This window comes from Ahaetulla prasina, chromosome 1, assembly GCF_028640845.1.
Source record: "Ahaetulla prasina isolate Xishuangbanna chromosome 1, ASM2864084v1, whole genome shotgun sequence".
NCBI classification, from domain to species: domain Eukaryota; kingdom Metazoa; phylum Chordata; class Lepidosauria; order Squamata; family Colubridae; genus Ahaetulla; species Ahaetulla prasina.
In genome coordinates, this window is record NC_080539.1 from 50,607,885 (window position 1) to 50,629,872 (window position 21,988).

The window sequence follows — 21,988 nt, forward strand, 5'->3', positions numbered from 1 at the left end:
ATGAAGCAATAAAAGTACAAACTAGGGGGGAAATCCCTAATTTGCCCCTTCTGTTTTTTAAAAAAAATCTTCAAAAGGGAATGTAAAACTCTTTTATCAAAGATCAGAGGACTGTATATTGAAGAAGTTTTCCCAAGAAAAACCAAATTTTCCCATTAATTAAAATTTATAGTCTGAACTTTCAGTAATGTATTCTTTAAAATGTAGAGTACTCCCCCCCCCTTGATTAATTCCACATGAAAGTGTGGAAAAAGTTTGCTGTCCACCAATCAGTCCACCCATATGCAAAATTTCATGTATTGACTGTAAACTTCAAGCATCACTAGTCATTATGTCCTTCACCTGGTGAATAATCTTGTATTTCTATTTAAATTCTAATCTTCCTGTGTATCCGTAAAGTTATTCCAAATATATATTCCTTTATCATACAAGCATGAGAGAAAAAGATGATATTTCTTCACTCTCTGAAAGTCAACACTCTCTGACTCTGTCTGGAAGATGGCTATTATAACAATATTTCATTCACTACTTTTAAGTGTAAGTTATCATTTGTAAAAAGCATGGTTGTTTACCTTGTGGTTTGTGAACACAGATTCATCATCCCCATTTTGCATGTTAAGATGGTAGATTTGTCATGGAAATAATGTAAAGCAGTATCCATGCAACCCAAAAGTTCTTATAGTATTTCTTCAGACTTTAGTGAATAACTTCAAAGAGAAACAAGATAAAATCAGGTTTACAAGCTGCTAGTTATATAGCTTAAGGGTTAAAGTGTAATTTTAAAATCTGGTCTCTTTGATGATTAATTACAGTATATAACACTGTTATTTTTATTGCTGCAATTGTAAGCAGACATTTCAATGATCTCTCCTTCAAGATTCCCTGTTTTGCTTATGATAGCTTTAAAATATATGAAAGCCCAAATCTTATGTGAAACCAAACTTAGAAAGTGTGTTTAAGCAAAACAATATATTCTGGATATTGCCTTTTTTTAAAAAAATCATTTTCAAAAAAAAGTATATAATTCCCCTGTCAGAAAGTCAACATTTAACATTTTGGAAATGGAAGATCATCCCCAAGATTGTGATCATTGTTCTTTTGTTCTGCTGTTTAGTATAGGCTTCCTAACCTTAAATTTCTCATTTAAGATAATGGATAACAATCTAGAAGGTGGCTAAAGTTCCACTGTTCGTACTCCAAGAATAAGGTGTTACGTTTTTTAAACTTTTACAACTACTAAATTATGTTCAGAGAGAATGAATGCATTTGGATGGATAAGAATGAATAACTAATGCACCAGATAAATTGAAGTCTTTGTGCTGTTGGTGTTATCATAGTTGAACTCTAGCATAAGAATGCTAAAATATTTTACTGTTCTTTTCCATTGTGAATATTTTGCAAAATATTAGCAAATTTGAAAACTGTTAGACAGTATTACCGGTATGATTAAATATATTATTGCAGAAATTGGAGTTTGGGCTCTTTTCAGATGGGGTTGAAAGAAGAATCCCATTGTTTGGTGAAGTTTTCTCTCCTGGCACAACACTCCATCATGCATAGATAGACAGCAGATGCCTGTTGCATCTGGTACAGCTGTTATCTGTTCACTGTTAGGAACTTGTGGTTACTTCTTTCTTAATGGAAGTGTGAGGGCTTTATAGCAGGTATTAAGCTGCATGCATTTGTTAATCAAACTTGCAGCATACTGGCAATAACGCTTTTTTGAAGAGCAAAATACATAAATAGCTGTGCCTTTCAAAGAATTCCTTGCTCTTTCTCTGTGTGAATCTCTTTTGTGCTTTGTTAACCAAATTATTTGCCCAGACAATCAAGTCACTCCTCAGAATTACATAACAAAATAAACAATTGGGTGAATGGGCAGTGTGATAGAAGTAGCAGTGAGTACATGGTGAAAGCATATAATGAAATTTCAAGAATTATAAAAGATGGTAGAGAAATATTGCATGAATATATTTTAGGATTTCAGAATGCATCATGTTAAGAAAACTGCAGTTGTTTTTTGTCATTCAGCAACTGAACTATGTGCAATTGCACAGATTATCCTCATTTCAATCATTTATATGTCCTGGTGGGAATTAACATGAATGAAAATATGTGACCTATTGGAAAACAGAAATGTTTAAAATGGCATAATTGATCCTCAATGTGAGAAAAATCAAAGGCCAAAATAAAAAGTGTATTTTTAAAAATCATGGCTAAATGAATCATTGTATTAACATGATCCTGCCCATTCTCCCTTATGGTGGAGACAGCAGTCAGAGTGGGTGGAACTCCTCTGTTCAGATTGGACACTGAGTCTGTTGAAGCTGTAAAGTCCCGCCCCTTGCTGCTGGGAAGCACAGATTTTGACTCAGTTGTTCAGCCTGGACGGTTGCGTTGTGGATTTCTCCCTGCCTGACTTGCAGGCGATTATAGTTGTGAGTAATATTTTTCTTCCTTTTTTTCTGGTTTTAGAGCCCCTTTTATTAGTTTTGTTGAACTAAGGTTTTTATTGGGGGGCTTCTCAGCTGGCTGCAGAAGTTTTTATTTAATTCTGTTTCAATCCTGTTGAGCTGCAGGCGTTCCAGGATATTTTTGGTGGGGTTTTATAGTGCCCCCGAAGCCAGCGGGGATTGGATGAGTGGAGTTATTCGCTCCCGGTATTGTTGCTGCAGCTTCTAGCGCTGCTGAGGGCTTGCTGGGCGGTGTAGGAATTGTTTGGCTTAGTTTGCCGCCCGGCTTTAAATTTGATCACTGTGGAGTTGTTTACGCTCCCACACGGGTAGCCTGCATTTACCCAGCCCTCTGTCTCCTATTTCGCGCGATCCGAAGTTTGCCGCCAAAAAGATTTTCAAACGGCTGGTTATTAGCAGCAGCGGAAGGAGACGCTCAGAGCCTGGTGCTCGCTCCACCCCTCCCCTATCCACATGCTGGCGGCCATTTTGAGCCCATTTGGCGTGAGTCTTCAGAAGAGTTAGTCCTGAAGCTTTCTATTCAGCAGATTTAAGGGCGAATTTGGGCATGGAGCCTTGTGCTCTTATCATTGCAGCTGCAGTTCTCCTCTAGCACGGATGTGTGACAATTTTGGGGCTTAATTAGCCGGTTTCTCCCTCTCTCTATTGGCGGCCGCCATTTTGAATATTTAAAAAAAATTAAATAAAATAAAAAGAGGAGGAGTGATCCGTTGGCCTTATTGAGGTCTGGAAACTTAATCAAAAATTTTCATCATGCCTAAGGCCTTGGCTAAAACTAACAAACGACAGGGGTCTCCACTGCCGGAGGAGCAGGGCCCATCGGGAGGTGTCTCTTCCAGGGATCCTATTGCAAAGAGCAGCCGTGTTTCCAAGCAGAAGACCAAGGCCCAATCTACTTCAGGCCGCAGTAAGTCGTCTAAAGCATCTCTGAGGGATGAGCAGAGGAGAGATGAAGCTATACAAAGAATCTGTAGTAGGGCAGTCTCTAATTTACCCTCTTCTGCAATGGCCAATCCAGAGCCCAGTACTTCCGCTGGGCCTCTTCTTCGAGAGGGTATTATTTCTACCTCTCCTGGTCAATCTTCTTTACAATGCTGTCCAGTTGATATCCCTACAGAGGCATTATGGGGTGGATCCATCCCTCCAGTTTCTCATACAGGAGATGCGCCAGTTATTGAGACCCCTGAGGAGTATTCTCAGGCAGTTCCTTCTACTGCAACCCACGTTGTTGGTCAGGGGGCAGAGCCTCTTTTGCCTGTTTCGCCACATATTCAGGCCATCATCGAACAGACGATTCAAAGGACCCTTTTATCGGGCATGCAGATATCTGAGAGGGCTTCCTTGTCCCATTTGATGCTCTCAGTGAGGGAAGAGGATCCTGAAGAGGAAGAAATGCAGTCACAGCTGGGTACAGTTTTGCCTACCCACTCAGTAACCAGCCATCCCTCTCTTCTGGAGGAATTGGAAAGAGGAGATCCTGACCTGTCTGAGGATGAAGGGTTATTACCTGACCAGCTGGCATTTACTGGTCTCTTTCCTCCTAATCTTTTTAAGTCCTTGCTTTTCAAGGCAAAGAATGTGGCTCAATTGAGTTCTTCTGATCAACCAGTGGCATCATCTTCCAAGGGCACATCTGACATTCTTTTTTCTGAACCTGATCGAGTTCCTGATTCTATTCCAGCACCTCCACTTTTCATGGACGTTATCAAACGCCAGTGGACAGCCCCTGGTTCTTCTACGGTTCTGTCCTCAGCAGACAAGCGTTTCTTCAATGTGGACCCCAAATTATCTTCAGTTCTACAGACTCCCACTGTAGACGGTCCAGTTGCAGCTCTGGCATCTTCCTCATCCATTCCAGGCCAGCCTGAAGAGAACCTCCGCCCGGAGGATAGACGGGCAGAGCAAGTCCTGCAGAGAGCACATCTAGGTGCAGCTTGGGCGATCCGGTCGGCTTCTTCAGCATCTTTCTTTAATAGGTCCACCTTGTTGTGGCTGAGACAGTTACAGGATAAACTTCCAGCAGAGGATACTCGTATCCATCAGGACCTGAATAAGATAATTGCAGCTGTTCAATTTTCGGCGGATGCCACTTTACATGCCTTACGTTTTGTTTCCAAATCGATGGCTTCAGCTTTGACGGCTCGACGCTTACTCTGGCTTAGGCATTGGCAGGCGGATGCCCGCCACAAATGGAGGCTGGCGTCGGCTCCCTTCTCGGGGGAGCTACTTTTTGGTGCTGCATTGGACCCCCTATTGGTCGAGACTAAAGACAAAAGAAAGTTATTACCGTCAGTTCATCGCAGAGGGGAAGCCAGATTCAATCCTTTCTCCCATCCATCTTCCTTTCGAGGTTCTGAATGGGGGGTTGGTTCTTTCAAGTTCCAGGGGTCCTGGCACCCTAGACAAAGGGGAGGTCATGATAGAGTTTCACGGGGTAGGCCCTTTTCTTCCAAGCGGCCCTTTCGTGAAGGAGGAAGTCGTCCATTCCGGCGTCATTGATAAGTGCATTGCTAGTCCTCCCATTGGGGGCAGATTAGCCTATTTTGCAGATCAATGGGAGTTTACTACTTCTGATAATTGGGTTAAGAATTCGATTCGATACGGTTTGTCTCTGGAATTTGTGTCCTTTCCAAAAGATTTTTTCATTCGCTGTCCGGTATCTAGGGACAGGGATAAACAGGCCCACATGGTGGCAGCAGTTAAGCATTTATTGGATATTAGGGCAATTCAACCTGTTCCCGTGAGGCAACGGGGACATGGGTTTTATTCTCTTTTGTTTCTAGTTCCCAAATCTTCGGGGGGTTGGAGGCCCATTTTGGACCTTAAGAGACTAAATCGTTTCATTGTTTATCATAACTTTAAGATGCACTCTCTTCGTTCGATTTTAGATGGCGTTCGGAAGGGCGACTTCCTCACTTCTATTGACCTCACTGAAGCTTATCTTCATATCCCTATTCTCCCAGTTCATAGGAAGTTCCTCCGGTTTTGTTATAAGGGGGTTCACTATCAATATAGGGCCCTGCCCTTTGGGTTGTCTTCTGCCCCGAGGGTTTTCACCAAAATTTTGGCTGCTTTGGCAGCTCATCTTAGGGCCATCCCTATTCGACTCTATTGTTATTTGGATGATATTTTAATTTTATCATCTTCAGAGTCGATGGCCAGAAGGGACCTACAGATTGTAGTTCAGACTCTTTCATTACATGGTTTCTCTATTAACATAGAGAAGAGTCATTTGTCCCCTTCAACCTGTTTACTCCACTTAGGAGCTAATATTGATTCAGTATCAGGCAGAGTCTCTTTATCACAGGAGAGACAGGATAGTCTCAAATCTTTAGCTGGTTCCTTACTGAAGGAAAGTAAAGTTTCCTTGCTGTCATTATCCCAACTCCTGGGAAAAATGATATCGACCATTTCCATCATTCCATGGGCGAGATTTCATTCTAGAGACCTCCAATGGTTCCTGTTGCCATTCCAAAGAGCGGGCACAGGCAATTCCACTTACAAAGTTCTGCTGCCCAAGGAGGTTTGCAGGTCCTTCTTCTGGTGGTTGTCATCGGGGATTTCCAAGGGATCTCTTTTGCACGAGCCTCATTGTTTGGTGGTGACTACAGATGCCAGTCTTCTCGGTTGGGGAGCACACTTCCAATCGCTGGTGGCTCAAGGGAGCTGGTCCATCAATGAACGACGTTTTCCTATCAACCGGCTAGAATTATGAGCTATTTATCTAGCTCTTTGTTTTTTCCAGAACCACCTATCAGACAAGCATGTACTAGTGCTCACGGACAATATCACAGCCAAGGCACATGTCAATCGACAAGGGGGCACCAGGTCCAAGTCATTGATGAAGGAAGCAAGGATCCTATTCTTGTGGGTAGAACGGAACCTTCTGTCCTTAACTGCAGAACACATCTCCGGGGTGTCCAATGTTCAGGCAGACTGGCTCAGTCGTCAAGTCATCGACCAGGCGGAGTGGCGTCTGCATCCAGATCTGTTCAACGACCTCTCACGTCGATTTGGCACTCCATTGGTGGACATGTTCGCAACTCGGCAGAACACGCAGCTTCCTCGCTTCTTTTCCAGGTTTCCAGATCCCCTAGCAGAGGGAGTCGATGCTCTTCGCAGTCCATGGCCAGAGGGGTTACTCTATGCGTTTCCCCCTCTCTCAATCATCCCGAGAGTGGTGCGTTGGATTCTGGAGGAACAGGCGGAGGTCATCTTAATTGCCCCACACTGGCCTCGGAGGTCTTGGTTCGCAGACCTAAAGTCGCTGTCAGTGGCCCCCCTTTGGAGGATTCCTCCCAGCAGAGTGTCACTCTCTCAAGGGGCTCTGGTTCATCCAGACCCACTATGGCTCCAGTTGACCGCCTGGCGCTTGAGCGGAGTGCCATGAGAAGAGACAATATGTCTGCCAGGCTTATCCGGACGATGTTAGCGTCACGGAGACCTTCCACTGAACGCATTTACTTAGCCTCCTGGCGGGCTTTTTGCTCCTGGTGTCAGCGGGTGGGGGTTTCTCCACTCCGGATCTCTATTTTGCAGATTTTGGAATTTTTGCAGGAGGGGTTAGACAAGGGGTTAGCTCCCAACACCCTTCGTAGGCAGGTAGCAGCTATCTCCACTGTTTTATCCTGTGAGCCACTGACTTCCTTGTCTCAGCATCCTTCCATCAGGAGGTTTTTCAAAGGGGCCAAAAATTTATGTCCTCCCGTGGTCCATAGATATCCCACTTGGGATCTTTCACTGGTCCTAAATTCCCTCACAGGGCCTCCTTATGAGCCATTGAGGTCAACCACTCTGAGGCTATTAACTTGTAAAGTTGCCTTTTTGGTAGCTATCACCTCTGCCAGAAGGATTTCAGAATTAGCTGCCCTCTCTGTACGCAGTGATCTTTGTGTTTTCCATCCGGACCGAGTGGTGCTCCGTTTGGACCCTTCATTCATTCCTAAAGTAAATTCAGTTTTCCATCGCATGCAGGAACTTAATTTGCCTAATTTTTGTCCTCACCCAGTTCACGGGTTGGAACACCGTTGGCATACCTTAGATGTTAGGAGAGCTTTGAGGATATACATTAAGAGAACGGCAGAGTTAAGGAGGACAGAGTCCTTGTTTGTGTCTTTCCTTCCTGTTTTCTTAGGGCGCAAGGTGACTTAGTCTACCATCGGCAGATGGATTAGGCATACGATAGCTAAAGCCTACGAGATGAGATCCCTGCCTAGGCCTGCGCGTTTGACAGCGCATTCCACTCACAGTGCAGCTACGTCAGCGGCTTGGTCCACTCAGGCTTCCTTGCCAGAGATATGCAGGGCAGCCACCTGGACGTCACCCTCTCCATTTATTAGACACTACAGAGTAGACAAGTATGTTTCGGCTGAAGCTGCCTTTGGACGTAGGGTGCTGCAGCAGGTGCTTGTATCTGAGGTTGAATCAGTCCAGACCGATCCCTCCCGTAGTTAGGGACACTAGGCTTTGGTATGTCCCACTCTGACTGCTGTCTCCACCATAACGGAGAAGGGGCGTTGGTACTTACCTGAGACACACCTTCTAGTTCAGTGGAGACAGCAGTCAGCCCCTCCCTATTTTCGGTCTAGATCTTTTTTTGTTGGTTTTCATAATAAAATTTGTTTTCTCTCCTTTCCACGACGCATTGAGTTTTTTCTCGCCTTCATCAAAATCTGGGCTTCCCAGCAGCAAGGGGCGGGACTTTCAGCTTCAACAGACTCAGTTGTCCAATCTGAACAGAGGAGTTCCACCCACTCTGACTGCTGTCTCCACTGAACTAGAAGGTCTCAGGTAAGTACCAAAACCCCTTCTTTTGGAAATGCAGTTCTTGCTGGAAGAATATAGTCTTCCAATGCTGTAAGATACACCTTACAGAAGAAAATTGGAATTATAGTTTAGATTGCTTAGAATATAATTCATTCTTATCTAACTTGACTATGAAACTACAAATTATAATTATTCACATGTATACCCAACTGCATAACAACTATAAGCAGTTTAAAACACTAAAAAGAAAAAGAAAATATAATAAAGAAAGATCAATGATGTTTGGACATAGCAATGAAACATACATATGTCTATAACCACCTACCCACCCTAGCCCAAAGCCTGAGGGGAAAGCCACATTTTAAGCAACCATTTCAACAAAGGTGGAAAAGAGGCTGTACACTTTCATAGAGCAAGTGCTGCGGTAGAGAAGGCCTGTTTCTTGAGTCCCATTCAGATGACACCATTTGAGTCAGAGGACCCTGGAGCAAGCTGACAATCATGACCAGGACAGGACACAGGAGATAGGTGGTCCCTCAGATAGCCAGGGCCTATGTTCTGAAGGGCTTTAAACAGAGGTGGTATTCAGCAGTTCTGGAGAACCGGTAGTGGAAATTATGAGTAGTTTGGAGAATTGGTAAATACCACCTCTGACTGACCCCGCCTCCATCTATTCTCTGCTTCCCGAGTCCCAGCTGATCAGGAGGAAATGGGGATTTTGCAGTAACTTTCCCATGGGGTGGGAATAGAGATTTTATAGTATCCTTCCCCTGCTACGCCCACCAAGCCATGTCACCCCCACCAAGACATGCCCACAAAACCGGTAGTAAAATTTTTGAATCCCACCACTGGCTTTAAAGGTGCCCTTCCAGATGGTTAGCATCTGGAATTGCACCCAGAAGCAGATGGGCAACCAAGGCAACCAATGAAGCAGAAACATGGGCATTCTGTAGTATACTCATTATTACCCATGCTGCTCCATTTTAGATTAGCTGAAGTTTGAGTGATCTTTAAGGGCAGCCCCACGTAGTTACATTGCAGTAAAATACAGATGCCTCTAGCTTCCATCTAATGAACTGCTGTTCAGTGTTCTTTCAGAATTTTGGATCACATGTTTTAAATGTGTTTCCTCTGGAAATGCTAGTGTAGAATTTGGCAATTATAGTTACAACAGACATAGGAAAAAAAATTAAATCTCAAAAGGTTTGAAAGGACATCATTCGGTGAGGATTAGCCTTCATTGTATGGGCATATAAAAGAAAACATTTATGTTTTGTGGAGAATAGGCCCCTATCTCACTGAGGTATTAGAGGTTTGTGTGTTTAAGAAACTGCAACTGATTTATAACAATTTTATTTTGTGGGAGGTAGTCAGTTTTGCCCTTCCAAACTAATTTCATATTCTTTGAGTATATTCAGCTTTCAGTTCCTTTTTATGTCACAGTAATACATGCTTTCTCTCTTAAGATGTACAGAAAAATTTCAGCTATCAAACCAGGTACCAGCTGTGCTGTATAAACTCAGGGCCATTGATTGTCAAAATACCTTCATTTCTTTCCCAGAAGGTAAATAGAAAGTTGATTCAAGATATGTTGATAGGCACATTTGCTAGGCGAAGGTAGTCTGTGCAGAGCTCCCTTCCTTTGCTGCCTGCCAGATGAGAGGGGTAGAAATAGCTTTAACGTTTTTATTTATTCTTTTATTGTTTTTAAAATCATGATGAAAACAAAAAACAAACTAGAACAAAATGCATTTATAACTACAAAGATTATCAAAGAAAAAACCCATTAAAAAGTCCATTCAAATATTGTACATTTTTTAAAAAGTGAAGTACAAGAATTGCATGACAGTGAGATGGGTGGCATATAAATGTAATAAATAAATAAAACAAAAAGTACAATGTACCATAACAGTTAATAGTTACAATTAAATATACTCATCTAAAGTCATTATTATTCAAATATATGTATATTTCTCATAGATTTATATAACTATCATTTTTAAACCTAACGTGTTTTGTATGAATGCACCCAATATTTCATTATATTTGCCCAGGCAAAGTCTATTCCTAAGGGCACTCCACTCATAGGTGGCAAGTGCAGTCAGGCTTCATTAAGTAAAAGGAGCCATATGTTTATCTTTCCAATGCTGCAGTATCAGTCTTTTAGCCATAGTGAGGGCATGGAGAATCCATTTACATTGTCTGGTTGTCAGACTCAAAGTACTAGGTATATAATACAAATGATATCATCTGAAAAGTTTAGCTTTTGTTGCACAGTCATATTTATATAGCCCACTATTTCCTCCCGAAACAATTATCTATTTTTTTAGCTTTAAATGATTTAAAAAGTTGTCATCTCAGATATCTCGGAAGCTTAAAATGTTGCTGTTTCAAACAATGTTGTTAGCAAATGTAATTGTAATGCCATTGTGTTATATGTGGTACATAATAATGGCCTCTTAACACAAAATATGATAAAAATTTGTCATCATGACCTATCAGTTGACCTGAGGTCAATATCCTAAATAGCTCTAACTTCTTACTAGCTCCAGAAGTTATCAGAATTTGAATATTCTCACACTATTATTATATTTGTTGTATTTTAGATTTGGAAACTGTAATATGCAGGGTTTTACTGTACATTTCAAGATAAATTTACACAAAGTGGCCTCAGAGTTAAATAATATATATTAGATCCAATTAAAATGGTGAGTCAAATGATGTAAAGGAGCTATGCATAACTCACAGAGAATAGGATATCCTAAAAATGCCTTTTTTGTGTGTGAGCTCTGCTAAACTCTTCAAGATTATGCACATGTCTTCAGTGCTCGGTGAATGGATTTCCTATGAGTCTCTGATAAGAAGTTAGATGCACCGTCATGTAGTTGTAGCATTCCTAGAATAGAAAGACAAAAGAGACTTCCCCCAATTGGCTATGCCCACTTGTGTGATTTTTCAAAAAGCATGAAGTCATAGTGATGGGAAATTTTAATTACACTAACATCTGTTGCAAAAGAAACTTTGCCAAGCATGAAACTTCCAGGAAATTCCTATGTTATCTTGCTGATTACTCTTGCCTTTAGAAAATGGAGTATGACATAAGAGAATCTGAGTTAACACTAACCAACAGGGAAGAGGCGGTTGAGGAAAAGTGGATAAGGGGAAAAGATGGCTGTTGAGTTTTTGATATGAAGAGCAAAAGCTAAATATGGTCAAAGGCATACTTTGGACTTCAAAAAAGCAGATTTTAATAAAATCAAACCAATATTAAATACAATTCAATGGCAGGAGAAACTAATTGGAAAAAGATTGGTGGGAGTTACTAAAGAAGAAAATATGAAAAACATAATTACAAACATAATCAGAGCTGAAGTAGCTTCTTGGATGAGAAGCGAAACGTCTTCAAAGAAAACCAGAAAGTCCAGTTGCCTCTTGAAAAAGCACCTTTGGGACATAATTAGAAACAGTTCCAATGAGGGAAAAATGGAGGACAGCTAAATAAACAAATCTGGGTATATAAAAGCATAGAAAGAATCTGAAAACAACTAATATAGAAAAGGGAATGAAGGTAAAGTTATCAAGGACATGCCTAGAACAGATGTCATGGAATTGTCAAGTGTATCTTAGCTAGGTTCATAATGAGCAGAGATTATCAAACAAGCAAAAATGATTTCTTTAGATATATTTATAATCAAATGAATAAACATTACAAGATGCTAATAAAGAGAATCTGTACTGCTCCCACTTCAGTGATTTTCTGAAAACTATTTAAAACCAGGCCTTAGAACAGGATGGTTGTTGTAGCCTCTATAGTTTCTGACCTAGAAATCAAAGAAATATTTTATTTTATTTAAAATCCACAGCTACTCAACTGTATTCTCAGTTCTATACTTAACAGCTGTTGAGAAATCTCATAGCTATAGATTAAAAAAGTAAGTTAGAAACACATTCTGGAGAAAAGCAATATTAAATAAAGTAACATTTACAGACACAAATAAAAAGACATATCTATGAACCATTGGGATTCAACCTCATTCAAGATTTATTTTCCCTACAAGAGAGCATGTGTTTTATTAGTCAATTGTAAAGCGCAAGATGAAAGGGCAAAGTTGAAGTTTTGAAGTAATACAAATATGGTCAGGGAATGCCTTATTATTCTGAATAAGTTTAAATTTACAGGGCCAGCTGAATTGCTTTCTAGGATACTGAAGTGACTTGGTGGTTTCGATGAACTTATCTTTGAAAAATTCTGAACTTCTGATAAAGTGACAGAGGACTAGAAATGTTATCACCAAAAAGGGGGAATCAAGGGGAATAGAGACTAAGAAATCTAGATTAATTTAGGGAGACATATAAGCACCTTAAAAGAAGTACAGCAAGTATCAGAATGGATTTATTGAGGATTAAGTCTTGCACACTAGCCTAAAGTCATTTTTTATTTGGCTAGGGAATTATCTGGATAACATGTCTATTAGATAGTAGATACCTGGCTCAAAAATCATACTAAAAATGTTAATGAAATATCAGATGGGATGCCACAAGATTCCTATACTCTTCAATATTTTTATAATTGATTTAAATGAAGACGTGGACAGAATACTTATCAAATTAGCTAATGATGTTAAAGCAAGTACAATAACTAATGCCTTAAAAGTACAGTTGATGTGTTGGACTATAAATAATAGTTGATAATTTAACGAAGTCTGATGCATAGCTTTTTGTATGATAATGTTTTTTCTTCCATTCAGTCATGTTCGATTTTCAGAGACTGTCTGAACAAGTCCCTTCAGTTTTCATGGCAAGGTTTTTTTGAAGTGATTTGCCATTTTCTCCTTCTTAGGGCTAAGAAAAAGTTACTAGCTCAAGGTTACTAGCTTTGTGCCTAAGGCTGGACTAGACATATGATCTCCCAGTTTCTAGGCTGATACCTTAACCATCATACCAAACTGGCTCTCTACGTAGTACTTGTGAAAAATATTCTGGAATATTGATGTGATTGATTGCAGAATGAATATTGAATCAACAACATGATGTGTATGCAAACAACAGTAGACCAGCTGATGCTACACATATGGCTTTTGTTTCTCTGGAGCAGGCAAGAATGAACATTTGCTGTTTTGCTGTAGTCTGCTCCCATCTAGTCTGGATGCTAAATAGCAAAGTGATATAATCTTCCTCAACCTGATGTTCTCTATATTTGTTAGATCTACAGCCCCAATAACCAAACTAAGAAAAATGTGGAGGACACTGCATTGGGAAGGGTATATAGAGTTAACAAAATTAACTTCCAGAGTTTCTTTAGATATTTTTAAATTTTCAGGTAAAAACTTTTTTGTATTTTCAGTCAGGGGGATCTAATCGAAAGCACATATAAGCTAGGTTTCTACATGATCTTTTAGAATATCCATGAAATTTGGCATCGTTGTGAGCACTGAAAGTTTTTCTTTCTTATCAAGTATTTTGGGATTCTGGTGTTTGTCCTTGGATTTCTTCTCGCAAAAGTTTCATTATTAAACTAGGTAACATAATTGTTTCACTGATTAGGTTAATCTGGTTTTGTAATTAAAAATTACAAGAAAGAAACAGAGCTAGTAAAAACCAAAATCCCACATTTCAATCCTGAGAAACATACATTTTTCACAATTGCTTATCACATTCAGTATATGATGTATATCTCAGTATTTTTGCTGTACAAAAATTTCAATGTTAGCATACTTAGATCTGATGAAATATGATAAAGGAATGGGAGATTATTGGAAGTTGATTAAAGATCAATCCACTATTAATCACACTTTGATTAAGTGGAAATATGATTCTGTGCAATCTGATGCGGTAGCATATCTTATATTTTAAAATAATATTAAAAGAGCTTATTGATTTAGAAGATAACTCTTGGGTGAAAAAAACTGAGATCCTAGGTAGAAGCCAACATAATGTGCCCAAAAACTGAATCACAAAACCACTACAGATCAAATGAGTTTTCTATGAGTGACTTGTAAAAGCAACATAGTAATTGTATTAAGTCCTCAATTTACAAAGATTTCAAGTACCTTGGCTCTGGAAGGCTTGTGCGGCAGTGTTCACATTTATTGCTATACTAAATGTGTGTATCACATAGATTTGATAATAGAAAAAATAGAATTCAAGCAGTGAATGTGGAGAAGAATGTGGAAGGTTTTGGAAAAGCATGGTTAAAAATATGAATATTTTTAATTATTCCAATTACTGGCATTGGAAAGTTTGATAAGATAGGTTTCTAAGCTGAATGTTCTTTTTTAATTATATATGTCTCATTCAACTTGGAAACCTATCTTGTCAATCTTTCCGATGGCAGTAATTATTTTCATAGTATTGAAACATATCCTGTATGTTTTCATTTTCTTTTTTCCCTTTTTCCCCCTTTTCATTTCTCATTTTCATCCCTAAGCACAATCATGTTGCTTACAATGCAGGGCAATACATTTCCATTCAAAGTTCCATTGAGGTTAATCGGGGTTAATTTCAGTTATTAGACTGAAATTTGTATTATTTGACTTCATCCTTAACACAGTAAAACTGGGGGCAGGGGAGCTAGCTGATTAATTTATTCCAAGTATTGAAATTCTGGCTGATTTGAAAGGCAGATAGATTGATTAATATATTAAAACTCCATAAGACAAACTTGATGCTTGGTGACAAGGTAGCCACCTCCATCTTGCTTAACGATGGTACTTGGGACCAGAATTTCTGTCACTAAGGAAAGAATTACTAGAGGAGAACTTTTTGCTAAGGTTTACTGACAACTTTGGTGCACTAAATTCTAAATTCTTCTTTTACGCTTTTAACAACATTTCAAAAAAGAACTTAAATAATATTAATTCAAAATTAATAATTTTGACATGTTGGAATTGCACCAATCAATTGCTAAGCATCCAATTTCAGTTAGATTTGATTCAGATTACTCTTTTAAAGCTTTTAAAATAAATTAATAGGCACAGGCTAATATAAATAATAGGCAATCAAACTGGTCTGACTACTGCTTAGCAGGCCAGATCCTTTGGCCACCTAATGAGAAGGAAGGACTCACTGGAGAAGAGCCTAATGCTGGGAACGATTGAGGGCAAAAGAAGAAGGGGATGGCAAAGGATGAGATGGCTGGATGGAGTCACTGAAGCAGTTAGCGTGAGCTTAAATGGGCTCCAGGGGATTGTAGAGGACAGGAAGGCCTGGAGGAACGTTGTCCATGGGGTCATGATGGGTCTGACACGACTTCGCGACTAACAACAACAACATTAATAATATATTGTGCAGAAGTGGGAAACAGATTAAGTGCGGAAATGATTTTGGTGATCTACGCATTATTTTTAAACCCCAATCCGTTACCTTTTCTTTTTAATGTTTTTATAACAAATCTATCAAGCTATTAGGTATTCTTACCATAAAGCTTTAATATAAATCTATTTACTATCATCAACAGAATTTAAAACTTTGCAATATGAATAATCTCTTAAATACTTTGCTGCAAATTGATGTCATAATATGGATATTAGAGGAAACTGGCATGTGCAAAACCAACACACTTCATTTCCTCTTTTTAATTCTTAGAGAAATAGGCATGTGTCTGGCCATGTTATGAGTGTCTGTTTCTAATGGAAACATGATAGGCTGTCTGTCACATATATGGTGCCTATCTGAAGTTCTTGCTAACTGGTTAGAGGGGGAATATGCAATTTAAAAATAAATTCAAATGAATTCAACCTGTTCCACAATACAAACAGTGGCAGTATATCAGATGTTCATCTCTTGGGTTCTTTTATGTGTCAATATTCTACCCACAAATGTTTTATTAATACTGCCATTCTCTGGAATTCTCATTTGTGAATAGTTTCCATCATACTGTAATCAAATACTACTCAAGTGTTATTGGATTTCTCTTTCCTTCCCCCCTCCCAATTTACAGCATGATGTATCTCAAACACTACTCAAAGCAACCCTGGACAGTGTGGTGGAGGAATGTGTCAGCTTCGTAGGAGTCGATATTAACATCTGCTCAGAAACTTTATTAAGGTAAGCTTGAAGATAGTTTCAAAACTCAAAGAATTCATACAGTGGTTCTATATCTTTGGACTAGTGCCTTGGACCTTACTTTTATTTTTATTCCTATGACTGCAACATTTGATCTGTAAATAGAATCACCTTCCATGAGAGAGCTAAAGTTAAGTCTGTATCCACAGATAACGTCAAACCTTTCTTTATTACTTAGCAGTGAATGTGCACATCTGAATGTTCTCCCACTCCCTTTCACCAATAGCACAGGCAAAACAAATAGCCATCTGCGGCTTGTCTATGGCCTAGCAGTTTACAAAATGCATTTCTTTGTTCCAGGGTTTATTATCCTCTTTTATCTTTTATCTTTGGGAGTAGGAAAAAGTTATCACATTACAAAATATCTCTTCTACATACCAATCTGACTCTCTAACCATTTGCAGCTCAACCACCTTGGTTTCAAGGGAACTGACTTGTTTCCTGAGATCCAGGGCTTAGTGCAGCAGGCACAAGCCTGTGATCTTGGCCCAGAAGGTAGATAATCCTGGGCTTAATACTATGCATTAATTGGGAAACTCTGTTTTCGATTCCCCTACTGGCTGCTATCTCTCAAGTATTTTTCCTCCTTCTCCATTGTGTTTTTCTTAAACATAAGTATGGTAAAGTTTCATAAGTCTGAAACTTTGTAAGGAAACCAACCAACATTTACCCTTTTAGTATTAGTAAAACTGCACCATTCTGTATTATTAACTGAAGAAGCCATCGCTTGAGTAGAGATTTCTGGATTTATCACTTCTATAGTAGAGCAACTTCAATGAAGTTTTTTCCAATCCTCCTAGAGCAGGGGGTGTCAAACCTATGGCCCTGATATATCACCTGACAACAATGGGATGATGCAAGTTTGACATAGCCCTGTCCTAGAGCAAGCAATATCTGTATCAGTGGTGGGCTGCTCCCAGTTCGCTCTGGTTCTGGAGAGCTGGTAGTAAAAATCTGCTGGCTTTCGGAGAACCGGTAGTAATGGCTGGCTGGCCACACCCCTGAACCGGTTCCCCGATCATCAGAGGTTTTTTGGTTTTTTTTACTTTTAAAAGCATCTTTTCTTCAGCCAAAAAGGCTTTTAAAAGTAAAAAAAAAAACTCTGATGATCACGCGGCTCAGCAGGGATCATCAGAACCCTTTAAAAGTTTTTTTAAAAAACAGCCTCTTCGGCCGAAGAGGTTGTTAAAACAAAAGGTTTTAAAAGGCTCCTCTGGCAATCCCAGCTGAGTTAAGGGGTTCTGGGCTGCTATTAGGCAACTTCAGCTGGGATCGTCAGAGGAGCCTTTTTAAAAAAAAAATTCCTCTGGCCCACCCAATTCCCCCCTCCTCACTTACATAATTACTGCTCCTTTTGGGCTCGCTTTCCTTCGGCTTCTGCAATCAATTGCATCAGCTAGCTACTGAATCTGCCTGCCTGCAATCCATCTCCTCAGTGCCTTTGCTGGCTGAGGAACTCTGGAAGTTGAAGTCCACAAACCTTAAGTTACTGAGGTTGGAGACCCCTGATGTTAAAAATATAAATAAAATAAAATAATAAAATATTTGTGCAGCTTTCTGAGATTTGGTGTGTTTCTGTAGTGTTTCACTCTAACTACACAAACACACAGAATCTCACAAAACTGTATGTGGCATTTTGTGTGTGTGTGTGAGTCAGTTGTGTTGTGCTGTGTGTGTGTAAAGTGTGAAAGTTGGTTTTTAAGCTTTTTGTGGCTGTGTGAGGTTTCTGCTTGTTGCAGGGGCCATTTTGGGTGAAGTGCAGCTGCTTTTACATTGTGTGTGAGTCTGTTGTGTTGTGCTGTGTGTGTGTGTCCCTTTGCAAGGACTTGGATGCAGCTTCTCTGAGGAAAAGAGGAGGTGGCGAAGGTCTGGCTGTCCCCCGGGAGAAATCGCCCTGTCTCTGCAGCATTGGTCATGTGACTGAGTGGGTATGGCCAACTTGATGTCACTCACGGCAAGGTGCCGCCTCACCTTGCCCTGAGTGACTTCAAGTTGGCCATGCCCACTCAGTCACATGACCACCAAGCCACACCCACCAAATAAGCCACACCCACAGAACCAGTAGTAAAAAAAATTGGAACACACCCCTGATCTGTATTATGTTGCTTTGATAGTACTTATTGCTTCCTTTTATGAAATGTGATTCCAAATCTCCTTTTATTATGCTTGTTAGACATATTGCAGGACTGAATGCCAATAGGGCTAAAAATATCATTGAATGGCGACAGAAAAATGGACCATTTATCAGTCGGGAACAGCTTAAAGATGTCAAAGGATTGGGGCCAAAATCCTTTCAACAATGTGCTGGCTTTATCAGGATCAATCAGGAATACATCAGATCATTCTGCAGGTAATATAAAAAGGGTGTGAGGTTGATTACTTATTTGCCACACGTAAGTAGAGATTTAATAAAAGAAAAACCCCAGTAGGTAATAGGTTAGAATCCTTGACTTGAGAGTCCGCATTAAGGATGAAGAATAATTTGTAGTCTGCTGATTAGTCAGTTATACCATAAAAGGGGTCATAGAAGGGCAATGTGATTTAGGAAGTAGAGTCATAGATTCACAGCTCAGATCAGCTATGAGGTTCATAACTCAGCTTTTAGATGTTAATTACCATCTCTTAACATAATGAAATAAACATTCAGCTGGAGACACTAATCCCACTAATCTTCCAGTACTCTAACCTCCTATCCATCCTCATCAACTGCCATACAGGAAGACTTGCTAAATTGTTTATATGTTGATACCATTTGTTTTGGATTTATAAAATAGTAAATGTTGCTTATGAATCACCTTGGAAGGATTTGTGTCATACAAGTTAAGATATTTAACAGTTTAACAGTAACAGAGTTGGAAGGGACCTTGGAGGTCATCTAATCCAACCCCTGCTCATGCAGGACACCTATACTAGGGATTCAAACTGCTGAACTGCCGACCTTTCTGATTGACGAGCTCAGTATTTTAGCCACTGAGCCACCTAGCCAGGATTTGATATTGATCCATCTAACTTTAATAAATATTGTTTCCTCTGACAAAGAGACTATCAAATGTAATAAATCAAATTAAATTTGAGATGGTGGTCGAACATAATAGAAATTTTATTGGGAGTATAGAGGGAGAATAAGCAGAGTTTCTTCTTTCCTCTCTTCCTTTTCCACATTATCCCACCCACATGTTGCAACCCTCAATATTAACTACCCTAGACATATTTGCATTATATTATGTCTTACAATGCCAATTTGATTTTGGCCCAGTGATGAATATTCTCTGACAAGTAAAGACTGTATGTCATAATAAAGTTTCTCATAGAATTTTTTTTTATTGGCCAAGTGTGATTGGACACACAAGGAATTTGTCTTGGTGCATATGCTCTCAGTGTTTCATCATTTCCAAGGAAAGAAACTCCAAATGACAGTTCAATTAAATTTTAAGCAGAAAAGAAATATATTAGCAATTTGATTGAACATTGTGGAACTAAGCACAAAGACTCATTTCAGAAGCCGAAGGTTGACTCAACTTTGGATATAGAGATATCTTAAATACTCCCCGTCCCTCCAGTATTAATAACTTTGAACTTGCTGCACCAGCCAACCTTAAGATATCTTAGGAATTGTAGCTACATTTGAGGCTCAGTCTACACAAAAGAGAAAAAAAACACATTGTAAGATAGTGCAAGGAATTCTGGCTCCCATATTGATACACATGTTTTCAATATATGGAATAATATCTTCCGATCTAAGATTGGTCTTGGAATTCAATGAAAACCCATAAAAATTAAATAAAAATATAAGTTGATAATAGTTCTATGCATGGACCACTGTGTAATAGCACGTTTATGAGTGAGGTTTTCTTTGGCATATAGGGTGAGATATAAGATACAATGACTATGCACAATAAAAAAAAAACCACTGATTCAACATATTAAGGTTTTAAGCCAACAAACTCACCCACACAAAAGCAGGAATAAAGAGAAGAGATCTCAGTTATCAAGAAAAAAACAAAGGGATTCCCAGTTTGATGTCTGAACTCTTTATAGGAAGCATATGAATCAATCTTAAAACAGTTCTAACCATAGCCTTTTAATTTAGCATTAGCTATACAGACCACCAATGTCATTTCAAGATTTTTCTCAGAAATTTGTCAGAAATTGAATCTGGTGCCCTCAAACTACAAGCCGTGTGTTCTACAATTGCATTGTGCTTCATGAATGAAGCTGTTCGCACTATTCTCTGTGATTGAAATATTGAATCTGTGTTCTTTTTGATTGCTCAATTTCAATGGAGGTTGACAGAAATACAGATAAATTAAATTAGAGCACTTCAGGTCCACTATATGCAGAATTTTTTAGGATTTGATAATTATAATGCTCATTTGTTAGCAATGTTTGCAGAATCGGTATATAGAATTTGAGGTTTTGTAGCTTTGCCCATTGGGCAGAAACAGAAATAATATATATGATGTTAACTGGTTTAATGATAACTTCATCCTTTTCTCTTATGATTTTGGATCTCAGTCAACAAAGTGAACTTGCAGCTGGGAGTCATAAAGCAGTCACAAATGAGAAACGGTGTAAAAAGAAAACCAAAGCTGCAGCAAATGTCATTCAGCAGCCAAATCCTTTGGATCAAACATGTATCCACCCTGAATCATATAATATTGCAATGAGGTAAGCAGTGAAAAAATGAATATGCAGTTAGCTCTTTTCGTTTTTAGTCTGGGAAGTAATATTTCTTCCAGATTACAAAAAATTCTTGGAAGCAGGGCTCTGAGTGTACTAATGCTGATCTTATAACAATGGTTAAATGAGTTCTAGATACCGCAGGCTTGTTCTCAAACCTTTGTGAGACGTGTGTGTAGATATGTGTAATTATACTTGTACTTATAATTTTATATGTAGGCTGCATATCCTACAGCCTAACCCATGGCCAGATGTGATCTTTGGCCCACAGGTTAGACATGCCTGATCGAAATGGAAGAGAAGGAAATTTAATTCAGAATTGTTACTAGCATTTGTTTAAAAATGACCTGTGCCTGTGTTAGGAATATACGGTGTATAAGTGAAGCTCGTTTTACAATTGACTGATGGTGATTTTGTCAATGGTGTTCAAGTGATGTTCCAGTTGTTTTAGGATTGCACCCAAGTTCCTATTGCTAGTGGTATTACCTTTGCTCTCTTTAGCCATAATCATTCTATTTCTGTTTGCAGGTCTTTGTATTTTGTTATCTTCTCCAGTTCTTTCTCTTCTATGCTGCTGTCTCTAGGTACTGCCATGCACAGTACCTAGACACACTTCTTTGTCTTTCTTATCAATATTTGTTAAGCCTGTGGTGTAATGCGGCAGGTGCCTGTCTGTTTGAACCCTAAAGTTCCAGAGCACTTTAGCGTCTTCATTTTTTATTATTTTCTTCATTTGTTTTTTTCTTGTAGCCAGTTTGGTCTCTCCAGTACTCAGTAAGTCTTCCTGATATATGGTACTTGCTGATGTGATTATTATTTGCATCTACTTAGCAAACTTTTTTTGTCTTCTGATAGCTGAATCGCTGTCAGTTTGGAAGCAAAATGGATTTTTCCAAAATTAAGATGATCAAATCAATTGAAATATAAATATCTGTGAATAAAATATTTACTTAAACATCAAAAAAAATGCTTGATAAGAATAAGTGACTTTATACCTTATGCTG

General features: G+C 39.1%; 1 protein-coding gene across 2 annotated transcripts in view; it reads left to right on the top strand.

The window, feature by feature from the left end:
* Nucleotides 1-21,988, top strand: part of SRBD1 (S1 RNA binding domain 1) — a 188,374-nt gene that overhangs the window by 145,405 nt on the left and 20,981 nt on the right. The window contains exons 17-19 of one of the 2 annotated variants that reach the window (XM_058165213.1): nucleotides 16,180-16,286; nucleotides 18,478-18,654; nucleotides 20,820-20,972. In XM_058165213.1, the coding sequence (XP_058021196.1) occupies nucleotides 16,180-16,286; nucleotides 18,478-18,654; nucleotides 20,820-20,972 (437 nt within the window). Of the gene's footprint in view, nucleotides 1-6,219; nucleotides 6,985-16,179; nucleotides 16,287-18,477; nucleotides 18,655-20,819; nucleotides 20,973-21,988 lie in introns of those variants that run through there. The other variant, XM_058165214.1, reaches the window with a different exon arrangement.